The 27,733-nt window shown below is 34.8% G+C and overlaps 1 protein-coding gene across 2 annotated transcripts in view; it reads right to left on the bottom strand.

Annotated features, from left to right (window-relative positions):
- Positions 1-222: 222 nt before the first annotated feature.
- The window catches only part of NAPB (NSF attachment protein beta), a 59,446-nt gene continuing 31,935 nt past the window's right edge, over positions 223-27,733 (bottom strand). The window contains exons 4-11 of one of the 2 annotated variants that reach the window (XM_043988516.1): positions 26,334-26,380; positions 26,106-26,183; positions 13,547-13,602; positions 13,293-13,377; positions 12,735-12,839; positions 11,595-11,663; positions 10,640-10,690; positions 223-5,940 (exon numbers count right to left, since the gene is read on the bottom strand). In XM_043988516.1, the coding sequence (XP_043844451.1) occupies positions 5,830-5,940; positions 10,640-10,690; positions 11,595-11,663; positions 12,735-12,839; positions 13,293-13,377; positions 13,547-13,602; positions 26,106-26,183; positions 26,334-26,380 (602 nt within the window). In that variant the 3' untranslated portion in view covers positions 223-5,829. The remainder of the gene's footprint in view (positions 5,941-10,639; positions 10,691-11,594; positions 11,664-12,734; positions 12,840-13,292; positions 13,378-13,546; positions 13,603-26,105; positions 26,184-26,333; positions 26,381-27,733) is intronic. The other variant, XM_043988517.1, reaches the window with a different exon arrangement.

Here is a 27,733-nt window from a genome sequence, read left to right as displayed (position 1 = left end):
TTTTAGAAAGATTCTAGGGATATATTTGTCTGTGCAAACCCTGTTAACTAACTAATTTAGTCACAGAATTTTAAATAATATAAATTTCATTATATTAAATTATCATTGAAGGCTCAGTAACCTATGAGATCAACTTAGGATCTTAACTTACAATTTTAGGTTTTCCACATAACGGGTAGATTATGTTTGGTAAGAAAGCAATCTCTCTCTTGTAAACAATAGTAAGACTTACTAATCATGACTTAATCATAATTTTGACTTTATTACTATACAAGTTCACACAAAACATACACAATCTGTTCCTGCTAAGGCAGAGTTGTTATTAAATGGTTTTCAGGATAAGTTTTCTGACCTAGAAAGTGATAGGAGGAGGAATATCAGCAGCATTATTTTCTGTATTTTACATGATATGAAAACTGCTGTTATCATCATTTATAACACAGGCTAATTACATTATAGTTGACATGCTAGACTGCCAAATCTACAAAAATCACAATGTTTTACATTTAGACAAATATGTGCACAACAGCAGAGAAAATGCACTGTTAAACACCACAAAAGCTAGTGCATATAGTTGACTATACTATCAGAGATCATTTATGCATATCACAATTGTGCAAAAATACTATTTTCATATCATTGGATAAATAAAAAAGTAACCACAAAAAAGGAAATCAAGAGACAAGTTGTAAAAACATTTCCACAAAAGCAATACTTTTCTGTAAGAAATTTTACCTGTGACTGTCATTTTTGACCATGAATAACCAAGTGTAAACTTTTTCAAATAACTTGGTTGATCCATGGAAAAATATTTACCATAAATGAAAATTAGACTTGCCAAAATACAAAAACTTTAACATAATTCCATAAGTATTACTGTTGTTTATAAAGAAAATCTTACGAGTCTTGAAAACCCAACTCCTTAGCTTGTTGAAAGAAATATGGCACTATTCCATTATATTGGGATAGAAATTCAAAGCATTTAAATTTATATTCATTCTATTCTAGTTTGGAGACTTTTGTTGTTTTGGAATGAATACAGATCTTTACCCCCTGGCTAATTTGGTCTATCAGAAAGAACTGTTACTGTCCTATGCTTTTAGACTACAAATAGTTATTAGTTCCTAATGAGCACAGTTTGTTTTTTGGGGTTTTTTTTGCAACAATATCTGTTGCAACACAGATTGTGATACTAACCACTTAACACACTTGAATCCTTAAGACAAAGTGTCAGATCACTTAGTCTGTAAGTGAACTGATGGTGTGGGTGTTGATGAAGAATAAATAGAACTTTCTTAAGAGAAAAAAAATTAGTCATTAAAATGATCTTTATCATGTCTTATAGGACAGAAGCTTGGAGAAAATGCATATGTTAGCAAGCAAGGGGAAAGGAAACACAGCCCCTTTAAAAAAATTCCATAAGTAAGGAGAAGAAAGCCAACTACACTGGCAAATGAGTAACAGCCCTCCAATCCTGATAAATTTCTGCTAAGTTCCAAACTATCAGACCAATCCATAAAAGTATTTATGTATACCGATTGATACAAGAACCACCTGACTTTCTTCTCTGGTTATCTTTCCTTTTAGCCCAATGCAGTTTGAGGAAATAACATTTTTTCTAAAGTTATTCCAAAGGAAAGTGACAGTAGCTTCTTGAAATATTGTCTTGGGCTCCATTTCAATTTCTAATGTATATTATACTGCTCTAAAAAATTATTTCTAGTTTCATAGTCCAAGTGTGTAGAAGTCTACCCTCCTCAGACCTCACAAGGCATTTTGTTTTGCAACTCCAGTTAACTTATCATGTAATATTGCATATTATACTAATCTGCCACATCCTCAGCACCAACTATAGTGAGAATTCTGCCCACAGAGAAGGTGCTTAGGAAATAGTGATCTGAGACTTAACTGAATGTTCAGACTGGAAGGCTCTTTCAGGGTTCTTTGGTCAGCCCAGAAGTTGTGACTTTTTCCTTCCTATCCCATCATCCTGTATCAACATCTATATTATCAGCCTAGATTACTGCAAAAGTCTCCTCACTGGTGTTCCTGACGCTAGTCTCTATCTTCCAATTCTATATGCCACTGTCAAACAAATACTAAAGTACTGCTTCTTTGATCATTATTCATTCCCAAATTCAAAACCTGTTCATAGCTCCCCACTGCCTACTGGTATTTAAGACCCTCTACAGTCTGACCCCAGTCTACTTCTTCAAACTTCTCTCTCTTAACCATCCTACACCCACAATCTAACCAAAAAGGACTATGTACAATTTCTTGAACATGATGTACCTACCATTGCTCATTATTTGTCCTTTACTTCTTCCTTTGTTTCCATTATCATCAGTCAACATCATACACATCTTTTAAGCTCCAGCTCAAATACCACTTTCACCAAGAACTCTTCTGTAATCACTTTAGCTGAAGAGAATCTTGCTAATCTCTGAACTTTGAATCATATTCACTGCACTATAACTTTTTCCCTTATATTGAACATAAAGACAAACTAGTCTCATCTTCTCCAATAGATTGTATCTAACTTGGGGGAAAAGGCAGAGTCCTAAAGAACAGTGCCTACTACAATGTATTGTACAAAAAAGGTGCTCCATAATCATCTCTTGGATGAATGAGCCAAAGCAAAACCTAATTCTCTTCCTCAACTCTCAGTCTAATAGGTTACACAGTACCCCCACCCCCCAAAAAGATACCCTTTTTAACACTGTAAATTTCCTAGCACTACCTCACCAAAACAGAATCCTTTCTTTCTTTCTTTCTTTCTTTTTTTTTGGAGGGGGGGGCAATTGGGGTTAAGTGACTTGCCCAGGGTCACACAGCTAGTAAATGTCAGGTGTCTGAGGTCAGATTTGAACTCAGGTTTTGAATCTAGGGCCGGTGCTCCAGCCACTGCGCCACCTAGCTGCCCCCAGAATCCTTTCTTGTAGCAAAAAATAAACAAACAAACAAATAAATAAATAAATAATAAAGTACAATTAAGCAAAGCAAACTGGCACACCTAATGATCTTTACACTTTCTCCTTTAATTATACCTAGAGGTATCAAGAACATTCTGTATTTCCCACTAACATGAGACGTTATCAAAGAGACAAAACTAATAGGCATTTTTTACTTGTCTCACAATCAATAAATACATTTGTAGAAGAGAAGCAGTCATATGAAGTCAATGTGTAAATTAAGTGAGGTGTTTCTTTCCGAAGTTAGAAATGGTAATTAAGCCAAATTCTCACAATGGCCTATAAATAAATCTCTTGATACCTCTGAGTATGTAGTTTCAACAATCATTACATAAACATTTCATGATGACATTTTATAGTTTTCTAAAAACTGAAAAAAAAAACCTGCCAAAATAATATTTATAAAGCTGCCAAATCAGGATTTATTTTTCTCACTTTCACTTCTCCAGCATATTTTGGAAGGGGCAGTTCACTGGACTTTCTGGCTTAAGGATTCCTGTGACACACATTATAGGTGTAGACTAAACGTTTATACAAACCAGAATTAAAAAGCCCAGAAATGTTATACAATTTTGTAAAGCTAAAATCATGACAAAATCTACCAACCTTGTTCTTTACTTAATTACCATGTGGCTAGAAAATATGCAGGAAAAAGTATACAAAGTAAAAATATTCAGTATTGGTATGTTTAGAAGTCACCTGTTTACCACCATGTATTTATAACCAATTCCATTTGCTCTTATATCTCCAAATAATATCCATTTTGTCTTCCTGGGGTTAATGGACTATTTAAAAATAAACCACTATTTTAATCCAAGGAAAATGATCCTGTTACCTTTTAAAAAAATAAACTGTGATTATAAAGAGATCTTTTAAATTAGGAATATCCACAAAATAATATACCATATATTAAAATTCCCCATAATCATTAATACTTATGATTGCTCCATTGTCACCCAAAACATTTATGTCTTTAATAGGGCAATATAGTTTAAAACAAGCTATGGGATGCCTCTTTACATTTAGTCTTAGTATTTAAAAAATATCAACATGGCCATTTCAGCCTAACAAATATTAATAGCAGCACAGTGATAGGCTAGAAACATTATTATATCTGCATTCAGCATCTGTTTAGTAATCTTAACAGCTAGGATACTTTTTGTATATGAAGACTGAAAATATAGATAACCTAAAATAGCTTCAAACATTGAAACATTTCAAATATACAATCATCTGCTGAAAGATTCTTAATGGTCCCTTAGTAAGTTGACTTGACTTCCTAACTGAAAGGCTAAGCATGGAACAAAGGAGCAACACCTGACTCACTACCAAATGAATGCACGTAATCCACTGCCAACAATCCTAAAAGTTTACCCTTCCCTCACATACCATAAGTGTATAGAAAAGAGCACAACATCTTCAACATCTTAACAAAGTTAAGTCACATTGAAAAAGTCAGAAAAAAAATGTATTTTCTCATCAAACTCCTTTTTTGTGATTCTGGAGACAGAAATAATTTCTACCATAAATTTAAAATGGGAAAAATTTCCTAATAAAATATAGAGTACACATATACTTTGTGTGTATACAGTGAGGAAATGAAAATTATGTACTACATATAATTTGTACAATAAATAACAGCTAGGAGGGTGAATGTTTTTCTGTGTCAATATAGAAATATTTGTTTAGAGGTTAACAGAATATTTCAATTACTATTACATGGTAAATATACTGCACTAACTTTTTTTATTATTATCTGAAAAGTGTTCTAACACTTCAAACCAGAAAAAAGGAAAAAATGCTATAACAAAATTTTAAACACTTATTATAGTTGTGTAAGATAATAATAATAATAACTGATATTTAAATAGTAATTAAAAGTTTGCAAAATAATATACATTACCTCATTTAAGGTCTCACAACAATAGTGTGAGGTAGGCATCACAGGTAGTATCACCATTTTACAGCTCAGGAAACAAGCTCAAACCTATTAAGTGACTTGCCCAAAGTCACACAGCTAGTAGATGTCAGAAACTGGGTTTGAACTTAAATTTTTCTGACTTTTAAACTTAGCACTCTAGCCACAATGCCAAGGTCTCTAAAATCTTTGCATGTTCTGTTCCTCATGAGTTTTTCAGCAATGTGTATGTTTATTATGTATATGTGATGATGACTGGATTTGATTTTAATTTCCTGGCACAAGAAAAATAAACTGTTAGCTGTCCCTAAACTCATGACAAGAAGTAATACCAACAGACCTAGATTACCATGCCCATAAACAGGGTATAAAAGCAAAGGAGCTAGTCACTAGCACCAGTAGGGTGGTTTCATAATAACTGAAAAAAAAAAAAACCCTAAATTTGTTTCTAACAAAAGGATAAACTCATTCCTGACAACTGCCCATTACATACACATTTAAAGCTAGTATAGTTTAAAATGCTAATATATGTATTCCATATGCACAAAGCATATATTTACACAATTAAATTGGTGCTAAAGCCTAAGGCACCAGACAGAGACATCAAGCAAAAATAAAACCTGGGTTCTTTAAACACTAAAAAGGAATGAAAAATATATTATTTCATGTAGTATTTTTTCCAGAGATCTTAGAAATCTGACGAATATATACTATTTCCAAATCACATATAAACAACACTGGAGGACCCTTGTTCACCCATTTCATTATAACATAGACAGAGGGATCTTAAACAATATGCAGTCATCTGGTTTATATGCAACAAAAATGAAGCTATTAATGGGAAATGGGGTATCCCGTAATGGTCACTGGCCATTAACATATATATATATATATAAATAAATAGGAGTTAGGCTGCATGCCACAAAGATTATAGGCAATTCACTTCAGATCTCCATCCACTTCTCCATCCCCTTGAATTGACTTTTTGATACGAAGTAACATAGTAGTAAGCCACTGATCCAAGCGAGATATTGAATCAAATTCTTTAACCTAGTATATGGAAGGTAAAAAAAAGAAAAGAAAAAAGAAAAAAATTAGTGATACAAATAAAAATGAAGACATAAGACATACATTGTCTAAAGCATTTTAATACACAGTGTACTTAATTTATCTATTTAGAAAGGTGTCCACAAAGAGTACATTTACACAAATAACAAGACAGATGAGAGTTCTCAAATGCCACACTAGTAGAGTGCCATCTCTGTCAAGTTCTACTATGCTAGAAAGTTTCAGGGACAGTCCTAATGAAAAAGTGTGTTACCAGTAGGCTGGCCATTAAATGATGAACTCTTTGAATAGACAATCCATGAAATAAAAGCAAAAAATAAACTTCATTACTGTTTGGCTCCTTCCACTTCTGCAATGATGGTAGCAAAGTCTTTTAAACTGGTGTAGAGGGGTGCTAGTTTATTTATTTAGAGGGTACCATTATTTTAATATTATCTATAAACATCCACTTAAATACTGGTATTCTAAATGTGAGATCCAATATCCAAAATGTTCAATAAGTAGACATACTATTGGAGGAGCTGAAATATTTCAATAGTGACATTCTTACTATCAGTGAAACCAAAACCAAAGAAATACAAGTTGGTTTTATATATATATATATATTTGCAGGGCAATGGGGGTTAAGTGACTTGCCCAGGGTCACACAGCTAGTAAGTCTCAAGTGTCTGAGGCCGGATTTGAACTCAGGTACTCCTGAATCCAGGGCCGGTGCTTTATCCACTGTGCCACCTAGCCGCCCCTTTTTTTATATTTTAATACCATAAAACTTAACTAAGACTTTTGGGACACCCTATATATGACTGAAAAAGGAACTAGTACTACCAAATAGTGAGAACAAGGGTACAAAGATGCAAAATTGTATGTTCCACTAATACCCACCCAATAGCAACAGATCTAGGAGAAGGCTTTCAGTATACTGGGTAGACCCCCAGAAAAGGATATGAACAAAAATCACACAAAATCAATAGGTGTTTTTGGACTGGAATAATAATTCCTTCTAAGCATGGATCAAATAAATTACAAAATGAACTCTGTCAAAAACTGGAAAGTGGGTAGATCTCTGACAATAATTGGTCTTAGCTTCATAAAAAGCCTTATAATGCATTCCTAATTCCCATTCCTTCTCATGACATGAAGGTGCCTCTGAGTTGCTGAAGCTATGACAACAGGCATATTCTAGCAGATCCACTAAACTGGAAAGGCTTTTGTGTATGGATCTTGCAAGAGACGATTCTTGCTATCTAAAGATCAGCCTATGAATTTTAGAGAGGTTAATGACAACTGTTGCTACCAAGTTTTAAATATTTTTGGACACAGAAACCATAAGCAAGGAAAGCTTGCAATTTTTGGTGAAAGGATCACCCCAGAGATAAAATTAAGAGGTCTTGAACTACTGAAATATAGAAGTATATGCTAATTATGTAGGGGGTAATCAGAGTATTACAATACACTACAATTTGAGGAATCTATTTGTTTTCTAGATTAACAAAATACATAATATAATCAATAGGTCATATTTATTAATATTCATTACAATCCACAATACTTCACTCCTCTTGTCTACTACCTCTCTTCCAAGATAAGAGAAGTATGTTACTATCACCCCATGAACCAAGATTGAGCATTGTACTTAGTCTTGAATTCTGTTATCACTTAGCATTGTTTTAATTGACAGTACTTTACATTGTTTAAAATTACAGTAGGGACAGTGTATGTTACTCTCCTTAAGTTTACTCTCTTTAAGTTTCCCTGAGCTTATACATATCTGAGAGAGAGAGAGAGAGAGAGAGAGAGAGAGAGAGAGAGAGAGAGAGAGAGAGAGAGAAAGAGAATAACTTCTCTCTCAAACAACAAACATATATTCGACATTCCCTATATGCCAGATATTTTCTGTTGCTAACCTCTTTAGGATAGTTCTCAGCCATGGTGTTACTGGGTCAAAGGATATGAGCCATTTAATAATTTTAATAGTTTTCCCCACAAAATTTCAAATTATTTTCCAAATTGACTCCAATAATAGTGTTTTAGAGTGCCTGATTATCCAGAAATAGTCACGAACATAACCATTTCTGCCTTAATGTCTCTGCCAATTTGGTAAACATGAGGTGAAAACCAAAGAGTTGCTCTGATTTAGAATCCATTTTTTGTATTTAAAAAAATTCTGTTTAAGCATCAACTTCTACAGGAAGCCTTTTCTGATCTTCCTATTGCAAGTATCAGCATTCCCCCAAATTTATTTTGGATATATTTTGTATGGAGAAGTAGCTAATAATGGATAGAGAGTTGGTCTCCAAGCCAGGAAGACTTAGCTTAAAATTCCACCTCCAACAATATACTGCTGATGTGATACAAGGTAAGTCATTTAACCTCTCAGTTCCCTAGGCAACTCTAAGACGCTAAGTTCCAGAGAGGGTACCGACTTACATTAGTAGAGGGAGGTTCCTCATCCAAGAGCTCCTTATAGCAACGAATTTACAGGTTTGGTCCCTGTCTGATTGCTTGGATAGTACGAAGAGATATGTGATCCTTTTGCCCTTCTCTATATGTGTTTGTGTGTGATCACTATGTATGCCCAGTCTTTCTACTTATGGTGTGTGCCAACATGAAGGAATATGCCTTGGTAGGGGATGAGAATTAAGAATGTGATATTAGAACTTTTCTTACTATTATTTCATTAAATCTCCCTCCCCCCCCCCCTTTTAATAAGCCGTGTTTTTTAAGTAGTGAAAAAAGCAAACATATTAGTGAGGGTTCAACAACTGTTTTGGAGGACTCAGATGTATTTTAAACCTGGGGTTAACTGAGGGGCCTTGCAGGTAAGGAAGGAATACTACATATTTTTATTCTAAGTACTTATTTTGCATATGCAGAAGTGTTTTAGTTTTATGTAATCAAAATTCTTTATTTTGTCTTTTGTTTTCCATACTTTGGATATAAATTCTCCTCTTAGCCATAGTTATAAAAGGCACCTCCTCCCATTCTTCTTTAATTTTTGTAATGTGACTATTTTCTTATTCGCTTGGAACTTACTTGTAACTCACTGGTCTGAAGTTATTTTATGCCAAACTGCTTTCCAGTTTTCCCAATAGTTGTCCTTTTCCTATTAGTTTCTCTTCTTGGGTTTATTGAACAATAAAATACTGGGTTCAACTGTCTCCAGGTCTTTCTTATCTAGTCTCTTCCACTAACCTACTGCTCTGTTTTTCGACCAGTGCCATATAGCTCTGATGACTATTGCTTTACAATATAGTTTGAGATTTGGTAATGTTAAATTCCCTTCATTCCTACTTTTTACAAAATGATTTTTTACATTTTGTTCCTCTAAATGAGTTTAGCTATTATTTTGTCTAGACCCATAAAGTAAAACTTGAGGTAGTTTGTTATACCACTAAAAAGCATTAATCTCACACCATTGTTTTTTGTGTGTGGGGGGGGCAATGGGAATTAAGTGACTTGCCCAGGGTCACACAGCCAGTAAGGTGTCAAGTGTCTGAGGCTGGATTTGAACTCAGGAACTCCTGAATCCAGGGCCAGTGCTTTATCCACTGCGCCACCTAGTCGCCCCCTCACACCATTTTTTGTCACAATGACATGATTCAACCATAAAAATGTATTATCTCTACAATGACTTAAATCTGCACTTATTTCAGTAATGAGTATTTTGTATTTCTATTTGTCATAATTAATTAACTTCATTAATTAACTCCTAGATATGTAGTAAATTCTGTAGTGATTTTGAATGCTATTTTTCTTTCTTTCTTTCTTTTTTTTGTGGGGCAATGAGGATTAAGTGACTTGCCCAGGGTCACACAGTTAGTAAGTGGCAAGTGTCTGAGGCTGGATTTGAACTCAGGTCCTCCTGAATCAAAGGTCAGTGCTTTATCCACCGTGCCACCTAGCTGCCCCTGAATACTATTTTTCTATCTCATTTTCTCCTCATAAAATTAATAATATTCAGGAATACTGATGATTTTTGTGCCATCTCTGTCTGTCTGTCTGTCTCTCTTTTTTTTTTTTTTGCAGGGCAATGAGGGTTAAGTGACTTGCCCAGAGTCACATAGCTAGTAAGTGCCAAGTGTCTGGGGCTGGATTTGAACTCAGGTCCTCCTGAATTCAGAGCCGGTGCTTTATCCACTGCACCACCTAGTTGCCCCTGTGCCACTTCTTTTTGAAGGTTTTCATGATAAACAAATGTAAGACTTTCTGAACCCCAAGTAGTATCTTTCAACTTAATTTTCATTGTCCTCTCTTCTGCCCACTTTTGCACTGAAGAATACATGGATTTAATCTGGCTAATTTTATCAAGCTCTTCATGGAATTTCTCTTCATTCTCATCCTCTCCAATATATGGCTGTCCTCAAATAGCAGACCTACTCTGTCACAAAAATTGTATTTTAAGCCATTCTAGCTTGGTAGAACTTTGGTAAAAACCAGACTGCTACAGTCTGTTGGCATCACCTTTAAAGAACCATGGGTCACTTGCAGGCCATAAATGTGACATTTATATAATTTAATTTACTAGTATCACCTTTGGCACATACAATACACATAACTTTGAGAATGGTTTTCGGGAAAACAGAGACAACTTGAAAACATGAAAACATGAAAAAAAAATTGTAAGTCAAATCTTCAAAAACTCTATTAGTTATTTAAGTATAAAAAGTCATGTGCCACTTACTGCTTCAGTATAAGCTTCACTGTTCTGTTCTTCATGAGCTTCTAGCAGTTTCTGACAGTACAAAAATATGGACAAAAAGTATTGTGTTATCCCAGAGTAAAGTAGGAGATCTGAGTTCTAGGCTGGTGCTTGCCAGTAACCTTGGACAACCTTTCCGGGGTTCAGTGCTTTCGTTGGATGAAATGAAGTAATCTTAGAGGTTGCTTCTGGGAGGGTCTGTATATGCCAACATTCTATATATGGCAATCTAAAAATCCTGTCTTTGTAATCAAATCATAAAGTTACAGCTTTGTTTCTTGAACTGAAGTATCTAAATTACTTGATGTTGTTTGCCATTTCTGAAATTCTTTCAGAAAATGTCAACATCTTCATAAATTTGAAAATAGTTTTTCAGTAAATCTGCAAAAGCAATGTTTGGATTAACATTCAACCATAATCTTGTTTCTAGTATTTTCATTTTCAAGTGTCTTAGGAGTCCATGTTGTTTTTGCTGGAATACATTGTGGCAAGCAAAAATCATAATGAAAATAGCAAGTGCCAGGTTGCAAATAGCCTAGTCAAATTCACACTCCATATATTAGAACCATATGAAACTAAAGGATCAATTTATGTACTATCTCAAAGAGAAAATGTATATCTTATAAAGTATACACAAACATTTTAGAGATTGTTTACTTGACAAAAATATGCTATAGTAAAGAGAATTCTAAACTCAGGCTCAGAGAAAATCTGAGTTCAAATATCAGCCTCAACAATTATAAGCTATGTGATTTGGAGCAAATCACTTAATCTCTTTAAGCATGATTCATCATCTGGAAAATGAGAATAATAATACATAATAAGTATCTAGATCATAAGGATGCTTTGAGGATCAAATGAAATAAAGTGCTTTGAATGCCTTAAAGTGATAATGAGGTCAGCTATTATTCTTGTTAACAGTGTCAATTTTACTTACTTTTAATAATTTACATTCCCTTGAGTCAGTAAATGCTGGAAACATTTCTTCATACTTTTCAAGAGCAAGCTAAAACAGAAAGACCATTTTATGCTTCAGTCATGAAAATTTTGATTTTACTATGAAATTTAATACCACAAATAACATTTTCGACTCTTAAATAAACATTTAAGAAACATCACAAAACCTAACACTTAATAAATGAGATCTTATTTGTTTGTCTTTTATAATATGACCTTGGAAATAAATGAAAACAGAAAAATGAGAAGTCCTGCAAGAAGGATGAAATGTAAGCTAATACAAAATTAACTTGAAAGTTCTCAAACTAAATAATTTTTGCTCTCCTTTCTCAGACACACAAAACTGAGGGAGGATTACCTGGCTGCAATGTTTGTCCTTCGCTACTCTTTTGACTTTGACCACAAAAAGAAAAAACATAAAAGCTTCTTTCTCACAGTACAGTAGTGGAGTCAAATTCAAATAGAAGCAGAAACCTGTGTGCTGCACACTGACTTAGAAAACCACAAATTAACACTATTGGTGTCATATTGTATGTTTACAATGTTATGTCATAAAACCTTTCCCTTTTTAATCTGGTTCTTGTCCCACTTGAGAGTGTAACTCTTTAACTTAAGTTAGGGTGGTATATGGATTTAAAAGAGGAAAACTCCTCATGTAGTTTCCTTACTTTTGCTTCCCAAATCTGAGCTGGTACAAACTTGTCTAAAATTGTTCTTCTGATATTCTGTTCTCAGCCAATTCCTTCTATTTCTTAGTGATTCCCCTCTTTGACCTTCCCCCAATTTTCATTCTCTAGCAAATTCAAACACTGCAATTAAGCAGTTATGGATGCCAGTCAGGATTCATGAGATGGGGATCTATTCTAGTTCCTTCTTGTTTTCTCCTAACGTCCTGGTTTAGACATAATAAAACTTTTATTTTGCTTTATTTTTTAATAGTCGAGACTAAAATGAAATAACTTAGGAAATTCAATTTTGTAGCTTTTTATTTGTAATTTGTTCACAGGTATAGAGATTATCTATGTTAATGGCAACAATGATATTAGCAAGGTTGAGGGTGGCAAAAGTTTGTTTTAGTTGTTATAATATATTAGAAAGATGTCCCTTTAAAACTACTAACCTTGGCATTCAATTCATCAACTATGAAGTGACAAAGGGCTGCTTTAAAGAAGTAATCTTTTGCACTGTACTTCAACAAAGGATTGTCCATAGTGTTTGCTCCAACCTAGTAACAGAAATTTGGGGGTTAATAATGTTGATACTACCATAACCCATGCAAGTAAAAACAATGTGTCCATGTTTTACATTAAGTAATCTACAGCAGGAAGGGACTTCAAAAAACTGGTTCATTTTACAGATGAGGAAATAAAGGACTACAAAGATTAAGTGACTTGCCCAAAGTCACACAGGTCCTCTTACTCAAGTGACAAGGGCTTATTAACTTCTGAAATCTTTTCAGTCCAGGTAATCTTTGCTCCCTAGTCTAGTGTAAAGAAATATTACTAGACATATAGACCAATATCATTGATTTATAGCAAATTACACATGTAATTACAGAAAGTAAATCAATGAAAGCATGTCATTAAGTAAGCATTCCCTAAACATAAGAAAGTACAATTAACTGAAAAATAATCCAGAAAGGCTTATACTGTAAAGTGATGCCTGTAAATATACTAACCTGCTCATAGATTTCAATTGCTTTCTGGTACTGTTCTAGTTGAGCAGCATATGCTGCCACCTTCAGAAGACACTTATTGGCTGAACTAAAAAGCAAAAATCATAGAGTTAAAAATAGGTAACATTCCAAAAAGAAAAGAGGGTAAACTGAAGTGTTTTATTTCAACTTATAAAACTGGCCAAAAGCAGAACATCTATCAATTTTGGCACAAGCAGTAAAAACAAATTACTAATTAAAAAAAAAAAACAACTTACCTGTTTGATTCTTCTCCTTTATAATAATCAGCTGATTGCTCATAATGTGCAATAGCCTGAAAGTAAAACAAATACATTTTCCTCTTAAAGAACAATATTTAATAATGACATTTTCATTTAACATTCTACCTCCCCTTACCTTACTTTTTATAACCTTAAATTTTCTCCAATATCAAACCTCTTCTGGCATTATCTTGCAATACTATTAAGTAAGCAAAAATATTCTGTTCCCATTAAAAAAAAAGTATATGTTACTATGTCAACAGTACATTTTCCAGAAAGAAATATATAATTTATTAACATTTAAAAAATATTATATTGCTGCATTTTGCTTTTTCTTACTACTTTTTTGTTTTGTTTTTTAATTAAGAAAGTATTTTATTATTTTCCAGTTACATGTAGAGATAGTTTTCAACATTTGTTTCCATAAAATTTCTAGTTTCAAATTTTTTCCCTCCCTTCCCATTCCCCAAGACAGCAAGCAATCTGATATAGGTTATGTATGTACAATAACATCAAACATATTTCTGCATTAGTTATTTTAAAAGAGAACAATCAGGGCAAAAAGGAAAAACCTCAAAAAAGAAAAACACCCAAAACAAAAGAAATAGTATGGTTCGATCTGCATTCATATTCCACAATTCTTTTTTTCTTTCTAGATTTGGAGAGCCTTTTCCATCGTGAGTCCTTTGAAACTATTATGTACCGTTGTATTGCTGAGAAGAATCAAGTCTATCACAGTTGATCAACACACAACGTTGTTGATACTGTGTATAATGTCCTCCTGGTTCTGCTCATCTCACTCAGCATCAGTTCATGCAAGTCCTTCCAGATTTCTCTGAAATCCGCCTGCTCATCATTTCTTACAGCACAATAGAATTCCATTACATTCATATACCACAACTTGTTCATTCCCCAATTGATGGGCAGCCCCTCAATTTCCAATTCCTTGCCACCACAAAAAGAGCACCTATAAATATTTTTGTATATGTGGGTCCTTTTCCCTTTTTTATGATCTCTTTGGGAAAAAGACCCAAAAGTGGTATTGCTGGGTCAAAGGGTATGCACAGCTTTATAGCCCTTTGGGCATAATTCCAAATTGCTCTCCAGAATGGTTGGATCAGTTCACAGCTCCACCAACAATGCATTAGTGTTCCAATTTTTCCACAGCTTCTCCAACATTTATTATTACCACTTTTTCTTAATGACCTTTCCCTAACCACCCCCATAAACAATCCTTTCATATAAGAAAAACAGTTAAATGAAAAAATATGGAATGCATCTAAAATTCTCTACTGAGATGCTAAAGTGTTTCATCGCAGGCTTTTGGAAGCAGAAATGGTCCTTACATTTCATCTGAATTTAAGTGCTATTTTCAATTACAATATTATGGTTGCTGTTAACATTATTTTAGTTCTGCTTTCTTCACATGCATCAGTTCAAGCAAGTATTTCCAGCCTGTGTTAGAGCCAATTCTACTAAGTGGAAATGGCTTGCCAGCCTATCTCACATAGAAGAAACCCCGATATATGAAGTACTGAGGAAAAGGACCTGAGTGAATGTGAAATTCCTTACTGAATGCATGAATACATGCACATACACACGTACATGCTACATGTGTGCACATATGCAGATATCTATACATATAAAAGTATATATGTATGCGCATGCATACAAACATACATACATACAGCATAATGCATATGTAGCATGCTTTAGAATCCAGAGACTAATTCTAGAGATTTCTTCTTAAATGAAAAGACCACCTGCCCATTTTACTTCCTACATTTGGTAGTAAATATTTCTCCAAAAGACTGATATTTGTGGTAAAACTTTATCTAAGAAAGGCAAGGAAAAAGGAAACTCCAGCAAAACACTTAGATTTGAGATTTATATTTAAGGCTGCCTGAGGCCTTAGAAAGGCTTAAGACAGAATGCTGCAAGTTCTTTGGTATCCATTATTTTCTGAACAAATGGGTAAAAATTCTATTACCTAGGGAGTAGGGTGAGGAGAGAAGGGAGTAGTTTCAAAGATGAGGTTTTTTATACATGGAAGTTACATCCCTGATGAGTGTCACTGGTATTTCACCAATTTTTCTCATTTCCCAAGAGGTTTAGGGGAGCAATTAGAAGAAAAAAAAGTTTTATCTATTGTCTACACTGCAGGTATACTGTGGAATCTTTGAGCAATGTTAACTAACTGAGTGAGTGAAGAAGAGGTAAGAGAACAGGGAGGGAGATGGGAAGAAAAGTCTGTTTAATCCCCATGGCTAACTTGGAAGATTTACTGAACTTTCTATCCCCATATAAACAGGAACTTGTTCTCATGGTCTTGGCTAAAGTCAGGGAAACTTCCCAGAGTCCAGGGGTCCATTCCTGTGTGGGAAATGGTCATGAGCCACATAATGGCCATATAGCAAAAATAAAGAACAAATGTGCCAAATGTTCTATTTTTGTGAATGGTTTGTTTATTTTTTCTTTATTTTTTTAATGGAATTTTCTTGTACATGCATCTGGATTTTGGGGGAAAGGGAAGGAAATTTACTCATGACTTACTCAATTTCTCTGAGATCATATTGTTTATAGATTCTCTATTTCCTCTTTTGTTAATCTGGGTATTACATTTTTGAAAACATGGAGTGTACATTTTCAATTTTGTTGTCATTTAATTGGATATAATATTTTCTGATAAGTTTTATTTCTCCATTCTTTGTGAATATCTTCTTTTTTTATTGCTTTGGTATTATTTTCCTTACTTTAAAAAAACAAGATCAACTAATTCATTACTTATTTTAATGATTTTTAAAAAACACTCTTTTCATTTGCATCTCATGCCACGAGAAAAATTAATGAGAAACTTTAAAAGTATTTTTCTTTAAAATTTTGCGTAACAATAAAATCTGTTGGCTTTTGCAAGTTTTGCTATAGGTCAGAAGTAGAACACATGCATATTATCCTATCTATAACAACAATTCATATTTTACACATTAAAGCAAAATATAGGGGTTGGATTGGATAATCTGGATTGTTCCTTTCATCTGTAACAGTTTATGATTTCATTATCAAATAAGCAAAAGTTTCAGAACACATTTAGATATGGGACTCCAAGAAAAGGCTGATTTTTCTAATCTGTAGTACTACCTTTCAGTCAATTGTTTGCAACTCATAATTTAAAAATTTATTGAAAATTTTAAGTATCCATCATAAACATAACTTTACAAACTGGTAAACATTCTCCATCTTACTGATTTAAAACACTATACAGAGACTATATAAGTAACAAATATATAGAAAGTTATACAATGGATTCTTCCAAAATCTAAACCAAAGTCAATAAATTATAATCAAAAAATTTATTATTAAGTTTGATAATGCTAATCTGTATTAATAATAAAGTCCTGAATTTTCAAGGTACAAAATAGATTATTTAAATAGAGTACTATTATATACAATATAACATATGAGCATTCCAAAGTCCAGAGACAAAAAAATTTAGTGGGAAAAAGCCTGAACCCAGAGTCAGAAGACCTGGGTTGAGTCCCAGATCCTACACTAACTTCCTTGTTTCTAAGACAAAGCACTCAACCTCTGTGAAGGTCACTTTCCCATAAACAGAAATGCCTTAATGATCCTTACTCTACCTACCTGACAGAACTGCAGTGAGATTTAAATGATACTATATGTAAAGATAGGGACAGTGTAACTTAGGGAATAGAAAGTTAAACTTAAAGCCGATAAGATCTAGGTCCCAGCTGTGACACATACTAGTTGTGATACTGGGCAAGTCATTTAATCTCTCAGTAACTCTATATGACTTTCAGATGCGGAGAAGGCACATAACTGCATTGGTAGAGGGTGTTTCTTCACCAGGCAAAGTTCCCAAAGCCATCAAAATCACAGGTCTAGGTCCTGTCCCTATAGATAAAGCTCTTTGTAAACTATACATTGATTTCATTATCCCCATAATCATTATGCTCTTCTGAGTTCAAATTGGGAGGAGGACTCAGTAACGATTGGAATGACGCCACCTGCTGGAGACTTACTGTAGAAGAGTTTTGACCATGAAGCGAAGGTCTTTGAGGGCAAGACCAGGAGTCTTTTCTTTGGCGTCAGGAAGTGACGCGGGCTAGTGGGAGGAGGAAAGAAGAGACTGGCGCTCAGTCTCGCACTCTTTCCTCGGGACTGGTGGAGAAGGGAGCTAGAAATGCGCTCTCCCTTTAATAGATAGAAATCTAGGCCTTTCTCTCTCTCTTTATCAAATTCTTATTCTCCTTAATAAATGCTTAAAAGTCTAACTCTTGCTAAAGCTTATAATTTATTGGCGACCACTCATTAGATATTTTAGACAGTTTAGCTAGAATTTTAGCCCTTAACAGATGGCTGACCACGAAGAGGAAAGCTAAACCTCAGTCTTCTGATCTTCTGGTTGGGTAAGAAATTTCCCCTACCCTCTCCCTTTAACTGCTAAGTACTGGCGTACTGGCTGTGTTTTCCCTTTAAATTTTTTCAAATGGACCTTTTAAACTCCCTAATTACCCTATTTTTGATTTTAGTCTGTTTAACCAGACAAATGGGAGATAAGATCATGTTAATGCTTTGTTTTTGTGGATTTTCTATTTTTCTTTTTATTTTTGTTAGAAGAGCCAGCAAGTACTCACACAAGGAAATATCTCCCCCTCTCCCAACCATGCTTTTTCAGAGAAACCTGAAGAGATTCCTGCAGCTTTTCCCAGTTCTAACACTAATTGTTGCTCTAATTTTGCATGCCTGGAGGCAAAGACCCACCCTCTAGAAGCTTTTAATCCCCTAACACTTAGAGGCAAAGTGGGGGAAGAGGAATCCAGGCCTGAGTTCAAAATCAAGTCTGATTCAAATTACGCTGGTCCCTCCCCTCCTCTCCAGACTCCACCCTCTACTCCCCCCATGGCCAAGCCCATTGCTTCCCCTGCCTGGGAAGTCCAGAGATCTGATGCGCATGCTCAACTTTCTCTAACTACATTTGCAGCTTCAGGCTCAGCCCTTCCCCAGCCTGGCTGTGCTTCTGAGACAACCTTAGAAAACCCTTTAAATTCCAGATATGCTCGTTTTGTTCCTAATTTTGCTAACCTGCTTTTGTCTTTAATTAGTAATCTTATAAAGCATTTATATGGTGAAAAGACTGACAGACAATATAGAGGGGTTAAAGAAGAAAAACTTAAGCTGAATGAGAATGACAATCATCAACATAGTCCAAGACTCCGCTTCTTTTGCCATGGAAGGGTATATATTGTACAGAAATGTAGAAGTAAGCAGCAGGTATTGATATGAGTATTGGGGATTTTAGATACCGGAATCAAAAGTGTTCTGAATTCACTCAGAGTATTAATAGTATCAGTTCAGAGGTTACATAGGATTTCTATGCTATTACATCTACATTTTGAAATTAATGGTATGGGTTTATTTTCATAGAGATTTTCAGGCTTTTGAGATTGTGTTTTATACTTAGTTTTTAAAACAAGGAGAATATTTGTAAAAGCTTTTTATAGTCATGTGATCAAGTTTATATTTTATAATACTCTTATTAATATTAAGTTCACATTCATTTAGACTTCCTTAGTTTGAATTTCATTGTCTTTTATTGTTCCATGTGTATTTTTTTCTATTCATTTGTCTATCTAATTTTGAAACATTGCAAGATGGTTTTGATTTCATAATACAGTGTTAATTCTAGGAGTATTGTGCTCCCATATTCTGAGTTGTTTGTTTCTGTTATTTTTTCTCAACTGATTATTTGATCAAACTCTTTAAAGCATTTCCTTGGCAAATTGGTTGCCATGGCAAGTGTAAATTGATTCTAGAAGTATTATTTTTGATAAGCATATTCCAAAAAAAAAAAAAGAGGGGAACGTTTGTAAAAGTTTTCTTTTTTCAAAAAAAAAAAGTTTTCTTTGAGATTCTGTTGTGCTTTAACTTGTATTTAAATATGTTCTGATTTTTCACAAAAGTAATTGTATACTAAGTAAAAAAAAGGGGTATTATTTGAAATTGTTGCATAATTATATATTGTGTTCTGAGTCAAGATGTATTCGCATTTTTTGCAATCATTTATTATCCTCAATTTTTAAATCCATATGAGACTTGGATTATGGGAACTTATCATTTAAGACATTAATTGCCTTTATTCTGAGTTATCAGATGCCAGTTGGCCAAGATGCCATCCAATCACAAGAGGAATACATGCAAGAGCAGACGCTGAATTGTCACATGAGGGGAGACATGCATGAAGTCAAGGTATGGCCGAGGGAACGGCTTTTGACAAATGTTGAGGTTGGATTCTCTTGGTTTAATATTTTATTCTCTTTTTCCCCACAATATTGTACAGATGGCTGGAAGTATTGATCCCACCCATCTCACTTCTATACCTGGCTTCTATGCTCCCTCCTATATGCCTGATGCCATGGACATCTCAATCCCATGCATCTGATTAAGTCTGACTCAGTTTCCTCCAATATGTTTGGTGGCCTGGACATATATTCCATCCACCTATTTTAAGCCTGGCATACTGCATTGACAGTACATATTGCTCAAGTGTGGGAATGCTCATATCCCATCATTTCTCTGTTCTTTTATGGTAACCCCCATAATTATCTCAGGTGTCATGATAAATAACAGTGTTGAATTTGGCCTTGACACCTGTTACCAATTATATTAGATTTTCTAATTTCTCATAATGGCATGAGGATAATTAGGCAGATGATGCAAAAAGTGATGAAACAAAGATAAAAATTATTTTTAAAAATTAATATCGCAGCAATTGTCTTCTCAATTACTCTCCATAAGGGGGGACTATAATAATAATATAATTTTAAAGAATGGTTCAATTTTTGTTTTATTGTATGTTTCACGTGTTAACAACTAAGATTCTGTATTCCCTTAGACATGTTTTTGAGAACTTTCATTGTTTGATTTGATTATTGACAAAGCTATTTTAAAGTTGTGTTAAGCTCAATTTTGTAGGAAGTTTTCCTGGCTGATTACCAGCATCCACACCTCAACCCCTGAAAAGACTTCCATTCCACGACTACACCTAGAGGACATCTAAGAAAAGACTTTCAGAGACTTTAAATGAACAGTTTTGATTTGTTGTTTTTGTTGTTTTTTTTCTCTTTCTGTTATAATATACACCATCTGTAACATGTATTCTCTGCAGAGGCCCTCCCTTTGCAAGACTAATGTCAAAGCGTCGGTTCATGAGGACAAAAAAAAAATCGCCCCTCTGGACAAAACTTTCCTCTCTTCCTATTCTATATTGTTGTTCACATATTATTAGTTAGCAATAGTTATTATATTGTTTTTACTATTCCGTCAAGGAAACATTTTGTTTCTTGAGGAACAACAGGGGGGACTGTAACGATTGGAATGACGCCACCTGCTGGAGACTTACTGTAGAAGAGTTCTGCCCATGAAGCGAAGATCTTTGAGGGCAAGACCAGGAGTCTTTTCTTTGGCGTCAGGAAGTGACGCGGGCTAGTGGGAGGAGGAAAGAAGAGACTGGCGCTCAGTCTCGCACTCTTTCCTCGGGACTCTGGTGGAGAAGGGAGCTAGAAATGTGCTCTCCCTTTAATAGATAGAAATCTAGGCCTTTCTCTCTCTCTTTATCAAATTCTTATTCTCCTTAATAAATGCTTAAAAGTCTAACTCTTGCTAAAGCTTATAATTTATTGGCGACCACTCATTAGATATTTTAGACAGTTTAGCTAGAATTTTAGCCCTTAACAACTCTATACCTCACTTTCCTCATCTGTAAAAAATGAGGGGGATGCTGATGTCTAAGACCCTCTTCAAGTTCTAAGCCTTACAAATGAAAATGGTCATAATGATTTCTGTTTGGAATTTTAAGACCCCAATGCAAGTGTGATAAAGACAAACAAGAAATCAATAAATCCAATTGTTTCAATTCCTATTAAACAGAACAATGTTCTAGTGAGTTTTCACTGTAGTTGTAAAATTTATGAAATTGATAAGTATATATAAAAAATACCTGGCCCCATCCTAGCTTTACAGGGTTCTTAAACCTTCCTCACCCCAACATACTCTAAGATGCAGTGACACTCTTGATCTCCACTGCATTTCACCTGCTGGTGCCCATGCCTGGAATTTTCTTCCTTCTCATTTCTATCTCCTCTGGCTTCCTTAGCTTTCTTCAAGGTCAGTCATGAAGTCTTTCCCAGTCTTCCTTAATTCTAGTGCCTTTGCTCTATTGGTTATCTTCATTTGATTGTGTTTATATCTTGCTTGTTTGTACATGATTTTTTTGACTGGGAGCTCCATGAGCACAATAGGGACTGTCTTTTGTCTTTTTTTTTGCATACCCAGTGCTTAGCACAGTGCCTGGCATATAGCTGACACTTAATAAATGCTTGTTGACTAACTGACCTTTTATTTTTATTTTTTTGGTGAGGCAATTGGAGTTAAGTGACTCTTGCCCAAGGTCACACAGCTAGTAAGTGTTAAGTGTCTGAGGCCGGATTTGAACTCAGGTCCTCCTGAATCCAAAGCTGGTGCTCTATCCACTGTGCCACCTAGCTGTCCCTGACTAACTGACCTTTGATAAATGCAAGCCCAAATTTCTAATGAAGTGCAATTAATATGCACACTTAGGGTACAGGCCTCACAATATGGTAGGAAGGAGGAAGTCAAGAAGGCACAGTTGTGTTGGGAAAGATACTCAAAGCATCTTGAGCTGTACACCTTTTGTCTTAACCTAGATATGGGGCTCTGCTATCTACTATGATGCCTCTTCTCTGTCACCTAATCTAGTTTATTTCCTTTTCTCATTGACAAAGGACCACCAGTCAAAGTGTATAGAGGAAATGGGTTGTCGTGTGTGAGTAATAGCAAGACCACCAGCATAACTAGACTGTAGAGTACATGAAGGAGAGTCAAGTGTATAAAGAAAGGTAGAAAAGGGCTAGATTATAAAAGGACTTAAAACCTAAAACGAGGATTTTGCACTTCATCCATGAGGCAACAGGGAGTCATGGGAACTTACTGAAGAGGGGGGTGACATGGTCGAACTTGTGTTTTAGAAAGATCAATTTGACAGCTAAATGGAGAATGGACTAGGAAGGAGAGACATTTGAGGCAAGAAGACCAACCTGCAGGTTATTGCAATAGCCTAGGCAGGTGAGTGGTGATGAGGTCTTGCACTGGAATGGAGATGGTGCCAGGAAAGAAACAGGAATATATAAGAGAAATCATGAAGGTAAAATCAACAAGACTTGGAAACAGACTTGATATGGAAGATGAGAGTAAGGAGTTAGGGATAACACCTTGATTGTGAGATGGGGTGACTAGGTACCTTGGACAGTATTAGGTAATTTAGAAGATAGAGGGGTTTGACGTGAAAAATAATCAGTTCAATTTTGGATAGGTTGAATTTGAGATGATTACAGGGCATCCAAGTTTGAGAATTCCATAAGCAGCTGGATATATGAGACTGGCATCCAGGAGAGGAAAGAATAAATCAATTTGAGAATCATTAGCATTAGAGATGGTAATTGAATCCAGAGGAGCTAAAGAAATTACCAGGTAAAACAGTATAGAGGGAGAAGAGGAGAGGGGCCCTGAACAGAGCCCTGTGAGGTATGCACAATTAGCAGGTATAACTTAGATAAAAATACAGCAAAGAAGACAGGGAAAGAATGGTCAGATAGGAGAAGCAGGTATTCAAGAAACACCATGAGCAAAGTAGTTAGCTACCTAGATTAAAACACATGGGAAGATGTGTCATACTTTTAAATAAATGCATATATTTAATGTCTAAAGATTTCAACTTCCAAGGTACAAAAATATTTTGTGATAAGTAAATTTGGCTAACCTGATTCCAGTTCTGGTGAACAGGAACACCAAGAGCATAATTTTCAAAACTTGCTTAGGGCATGCAAATACTTGGTTCTTGTTGTGGTCAGTGGCTCATTAATATTGTCTTCATGCTGGTTCTACTGTAATCCTATGGTCCAGTTCTAAGAACTAACCTCTTGCCTTATTTCTTACAAGCAAGTCCCTATCTTGTACTTAAATTTCAAAACTGCATGTCTGATGTTCCGGTATCTGAGTCCAGTACCCCGGTTCCTTTGAGACCTATTTCTAGTCATTGCTGTACCTCTACACTAGCTGGTACCAACTGGCTCTCTAGACCTCTGCATGTGAATAAATTCTCCTGACCCCATGACCTTTTCCCCATCCAGGATATCTGCCTTTTGCCCATTACTCTACTGTCCCGATGCCATCTCTCTGTGATGTTTCCTCTTAACTGTATTTGGAATATATCTTGACTTCATTCCATGACTCTATATATTTGATTTCTAATATCTTGCCCATCCTATAGCAGGCTATGCCAATGTTGACAGTGAATATTCAAATCAATAGTTCTACAATCATTCTTTTTTTTTTTTTTTTAAGTGAGGCAATTGGGGTTAAGTGACTTGCTCAGGGTCACACAGCTAGTAAGTGTTAAGTGTCTGAGGCCGGATTTGAACTCAGGTACTCCTGACTCCAGGGACGGTGCTGTATCCACTGCACCACCTAGCTGCCCCTACAATCATTCTTAATTTACTCTTCTATTAGGGTAGTAAAAAACTGAATTAGCTTTTTGAAGACAAATCAAAACATTGATTCATATGAGCCAGGATTCAATTAAAGCCTCTAAATTTTTTTCACATAAAGCGTTGTCAAATATATTCCCAATCTCTCATAATTGATTATTCCAAATCCAAGGGTAAGACCGCATTTATCCTTATAAAATTTCACCATGTTAATTCTGACATCTTTCCAGTGTTATGATCTTTTTGAATCCTGTCAATGTATTAGCTCTCTTCAAGTTACATGTCACTCACAAATCGGATAAACATGCCTTCTATATATTCCCCCAAATTACTGATAAAGATGTGAAACAGAATGTTACCACAGGTAGAGTACTGTGGCACACCACAGGAGATCTCCCTCTAGCCTAGCAATGATTTGTAGTCAGCATTGCTTAATCACAATATAATTTAGGCAGTATCTCTCTAACATGTACACAAAAATATAAAGATGGATTTTGTCAATGCCATTTATCTGTCTATCCATCCATCCATCCATCCATCTATCTATCTATCTATCTATTTATCTATCTATATTTATTTATTTTTGTCAAATGCCTTTCTGACAGTGAGACTAAATATCCAGTATCTGTAACAATCACTTGATCTACTTATCTAGAAAAACTCTACCAAGAAAAGAAGTTAGGTTCGTTTAACATGACTGGTTTTTAGTGAATTCAAGATAGTTTCTAGTGATAATGATTTTGAGAGTGCTCACAAAACATACTTAATAACTTGTTCTAGAATTTTGCTTATTTTTAGTTTCTGCAATCTACTGTCGCCTCCCTATCTGAAATCCAGAAACAATATCTACTCATCTTCTGGCAACTTTCTCATTCACTATTATTTCTCAAAGACAATGATTCTTTATCAAATTCTTATATGTGAAAATGTATAAACATCAGATATGAATCATCTAGACCTGAAGATTAGAAAAAATTTTGAACAGTTAAAGTATTCCCTTACAGATCTCAACTTCCTCTTAACCATATTGCTTCTATAGTCTTCCAGTGTGAAGATCATGTTGTTTAATAAAGAACATTGAAGTAAAATGAAGTAGTTTTCTCTTTGATTAGCTCTGAAGGTTACATTGAGCCCTAATATTGTTCTCATATTCAAAGGGCTACCTAGACTAAAATGGCATTTTCAGCAACAGCTAGAATAGAGTTTACAACCTAGCTATCATTCAAAGCAGCACCTCTTGGCTCCTAAACTCTGCTTTTCCATGTTCATAGAACCATTAATGGAGTAGTTAATTCCGGGTCTGAATGTCCCATTATCAGGTACCTCCTGGAACATGGCTTTATGCCCCAACTTTATGCTACCTTCTTAAAAAAAGAGTTATTAAGATAGAAGTCAGTAAGATAAAAAGCTCTTTCTTTCCGGGGTTTCCAATTAAAAACAGATACAATGATAATCTAGTCACCTACATTTAGGATCCTTTTGCAACACTTTTAACTTTCACTAATAAAATGAGTTGCAAGAGATTCTTGACAGACTATAGGTTTAAATTCAATAAATTATCATTTAGATGACTTTACATTAGAAGATAATGGGATGGGGCAGCTAGGTGGCACAGTGGATAGAGCACCGGCCTTGGATTCAGGAGTATCTGAGTTCAAATCCAGCCTCAGACACTTAACACTTACAAGCTGTGTGACCCTGGGCAAGTCACTTAACCCCAATTGCCTCACTAAAAAAAAAAAAAAGAAAAGAAAAGAAAAAGAAGATAATGGGACACTGTAGCAGTGATCAGTGAAAGACATAGTGAAGAACAAATAATTAGTTATCACCAAAATGTTAAGTCAGCTTGAAGACTGCTGGCTTCCTTTAATAAAATTTTAACTGGCTCGTAAAATGCTCTCTTTTAAAAAAGATTACTCTTATCTACCATTCTTTAGATCAAAATTCTGCAAGAAAAGTCACTGCAAACTTACCTTTTCAATATCTACCAGCTCAGTTTCATATATCTCAGCAATAGTAATGTGATGCTTGGCTGCGATTGTAAATCTTCCCTGGGAACAAAAAGAAAGAACAAAAAAGGTTCTTCTATCACATTAATTTGTTTTCTACCCAATCAGTTTGGGAAAAAGTGAAAAAAGAATATTACTCCAAGACATCTCATTGATTCCACCCACAGCCGCTCAAGCAATGCAATTTCTTACCATGTCTGTGTAAATATCGATGGCTGCATTTAAGCAGTTGATAGCCTCTGAAGCGTAGGCATTTAAGAAAAACAATGAGAAATCCATTCAGTCAAATAAGGTTAAAGCGAAATTTTCTTCATGGCTCTTATTAGAATACTAATTAGGTATAATTTGGGGATGGAAAGTGACAGGGAAGTTAGTAAAAAGCAAACACAATCATGCAAAAGTCCAGTTGTAACAGCCTGGCTTTGTTCCCAGCCGCTACAATGTAAATTAGGAAATTATAGCTTGTGCTAGCGGTATTTGGCTTATTTACTTATAACCTTTAAATGAGGATTCCATCCAGATGAAAGACTGCATCGTAAAGAAAACAAAAGCATGGGTTCATTAATATTAACTTAGGCCAGTTATAATTTAAAACCATAAGCAGAGTAGAATGAAAGATTGCCACTGAGATACAAGAAAAGCCAGTGTTACAAGTTCTATTCTTCTTGCAGCTCAATTAAAAAAATTTTGATGAAATTCCTTAGGAAAGTCAAACCAACATTTTCCAGCATGCCCAAGAAAGGACATGACTATTATTTTATTAAACATATCTACATAAAAAGCTATGGAAATATGCTTTTAAAATATACAACTTCACTAATAAAGGTTATCAGAAAACTCTACCATGGCATAAAAATAGTTCAGCACCATAAACTATACTAAAGCTAAAAGGTTAACTCCATCCTAGGCTCCTAGTTTATTCAAAATTCTAAAAGTGAACACTTCTGAGTGAAACACTAGATAGGTTCACAAACTAATTTGGCAATGATTTTTTTTTACTTCAGGTATATTGATGGAATGCATAAAAGCTGGTCTAGAGAACATAGTAGGGGCTATTCCATACAAAAGGGAAAACTAGAATCAGAGAGGTTTTGAAGAAAAATGAAGGAAATTAAGCATAAATGAAATTTCAAAAAATGCTACATGTAATAGATACCTTAAATTGCATAGGGAGCACACACATAAGTATGTATATATGTATGTGTTTGTATATGTATACTCTAGGAATATATCTATACACGTACACATGTGTAGGTACACACATGCATGGTATATGTGTTATTAAAGCTTTTGGCATACCCTGTACAAATTCTTTCTTATTTAATATTTGATTTGTAGTTATTTCATGTGGAAAACAGTTTGGAAAGCAATGCTCTAGAAAAGTAAAGGAAATTACACCCATTAAAAGCACTATGAAAATGTTAAAGAATCTTATAAGACAAAGTTATTGGTATCATTACTAGTATTACATGCTAAGAGAAGGAAGAACTGAGAGTAATAGTAACTAATATTCTTTTTGTCAAGTGCATTTATGTAAAGACAGTAACTTTTACAAAGGCCTTTCTTATTTTAAAAGCATATTCATTTAAAAA

This window comes from Dromiciops gliroides, chromosome 2, assembly GCF_019393635.1.
Source record: "Dromiciops gliroides isolate mDroGli1 chromosome 2, mDroGli1.pri, whole genome shotgun sequence".
NCBI lineage: Eukaryota > Metazoa > Chordata > Mammalia > Microbiotheria > Microbiotheriidae > Dromiciops > Dromiciops gliroides.
The sequence above is the reverse complement of the archived record's forward strand: the minus strand, read 5'-3'. Positions and strand labels throughout refer to the sequence as shown.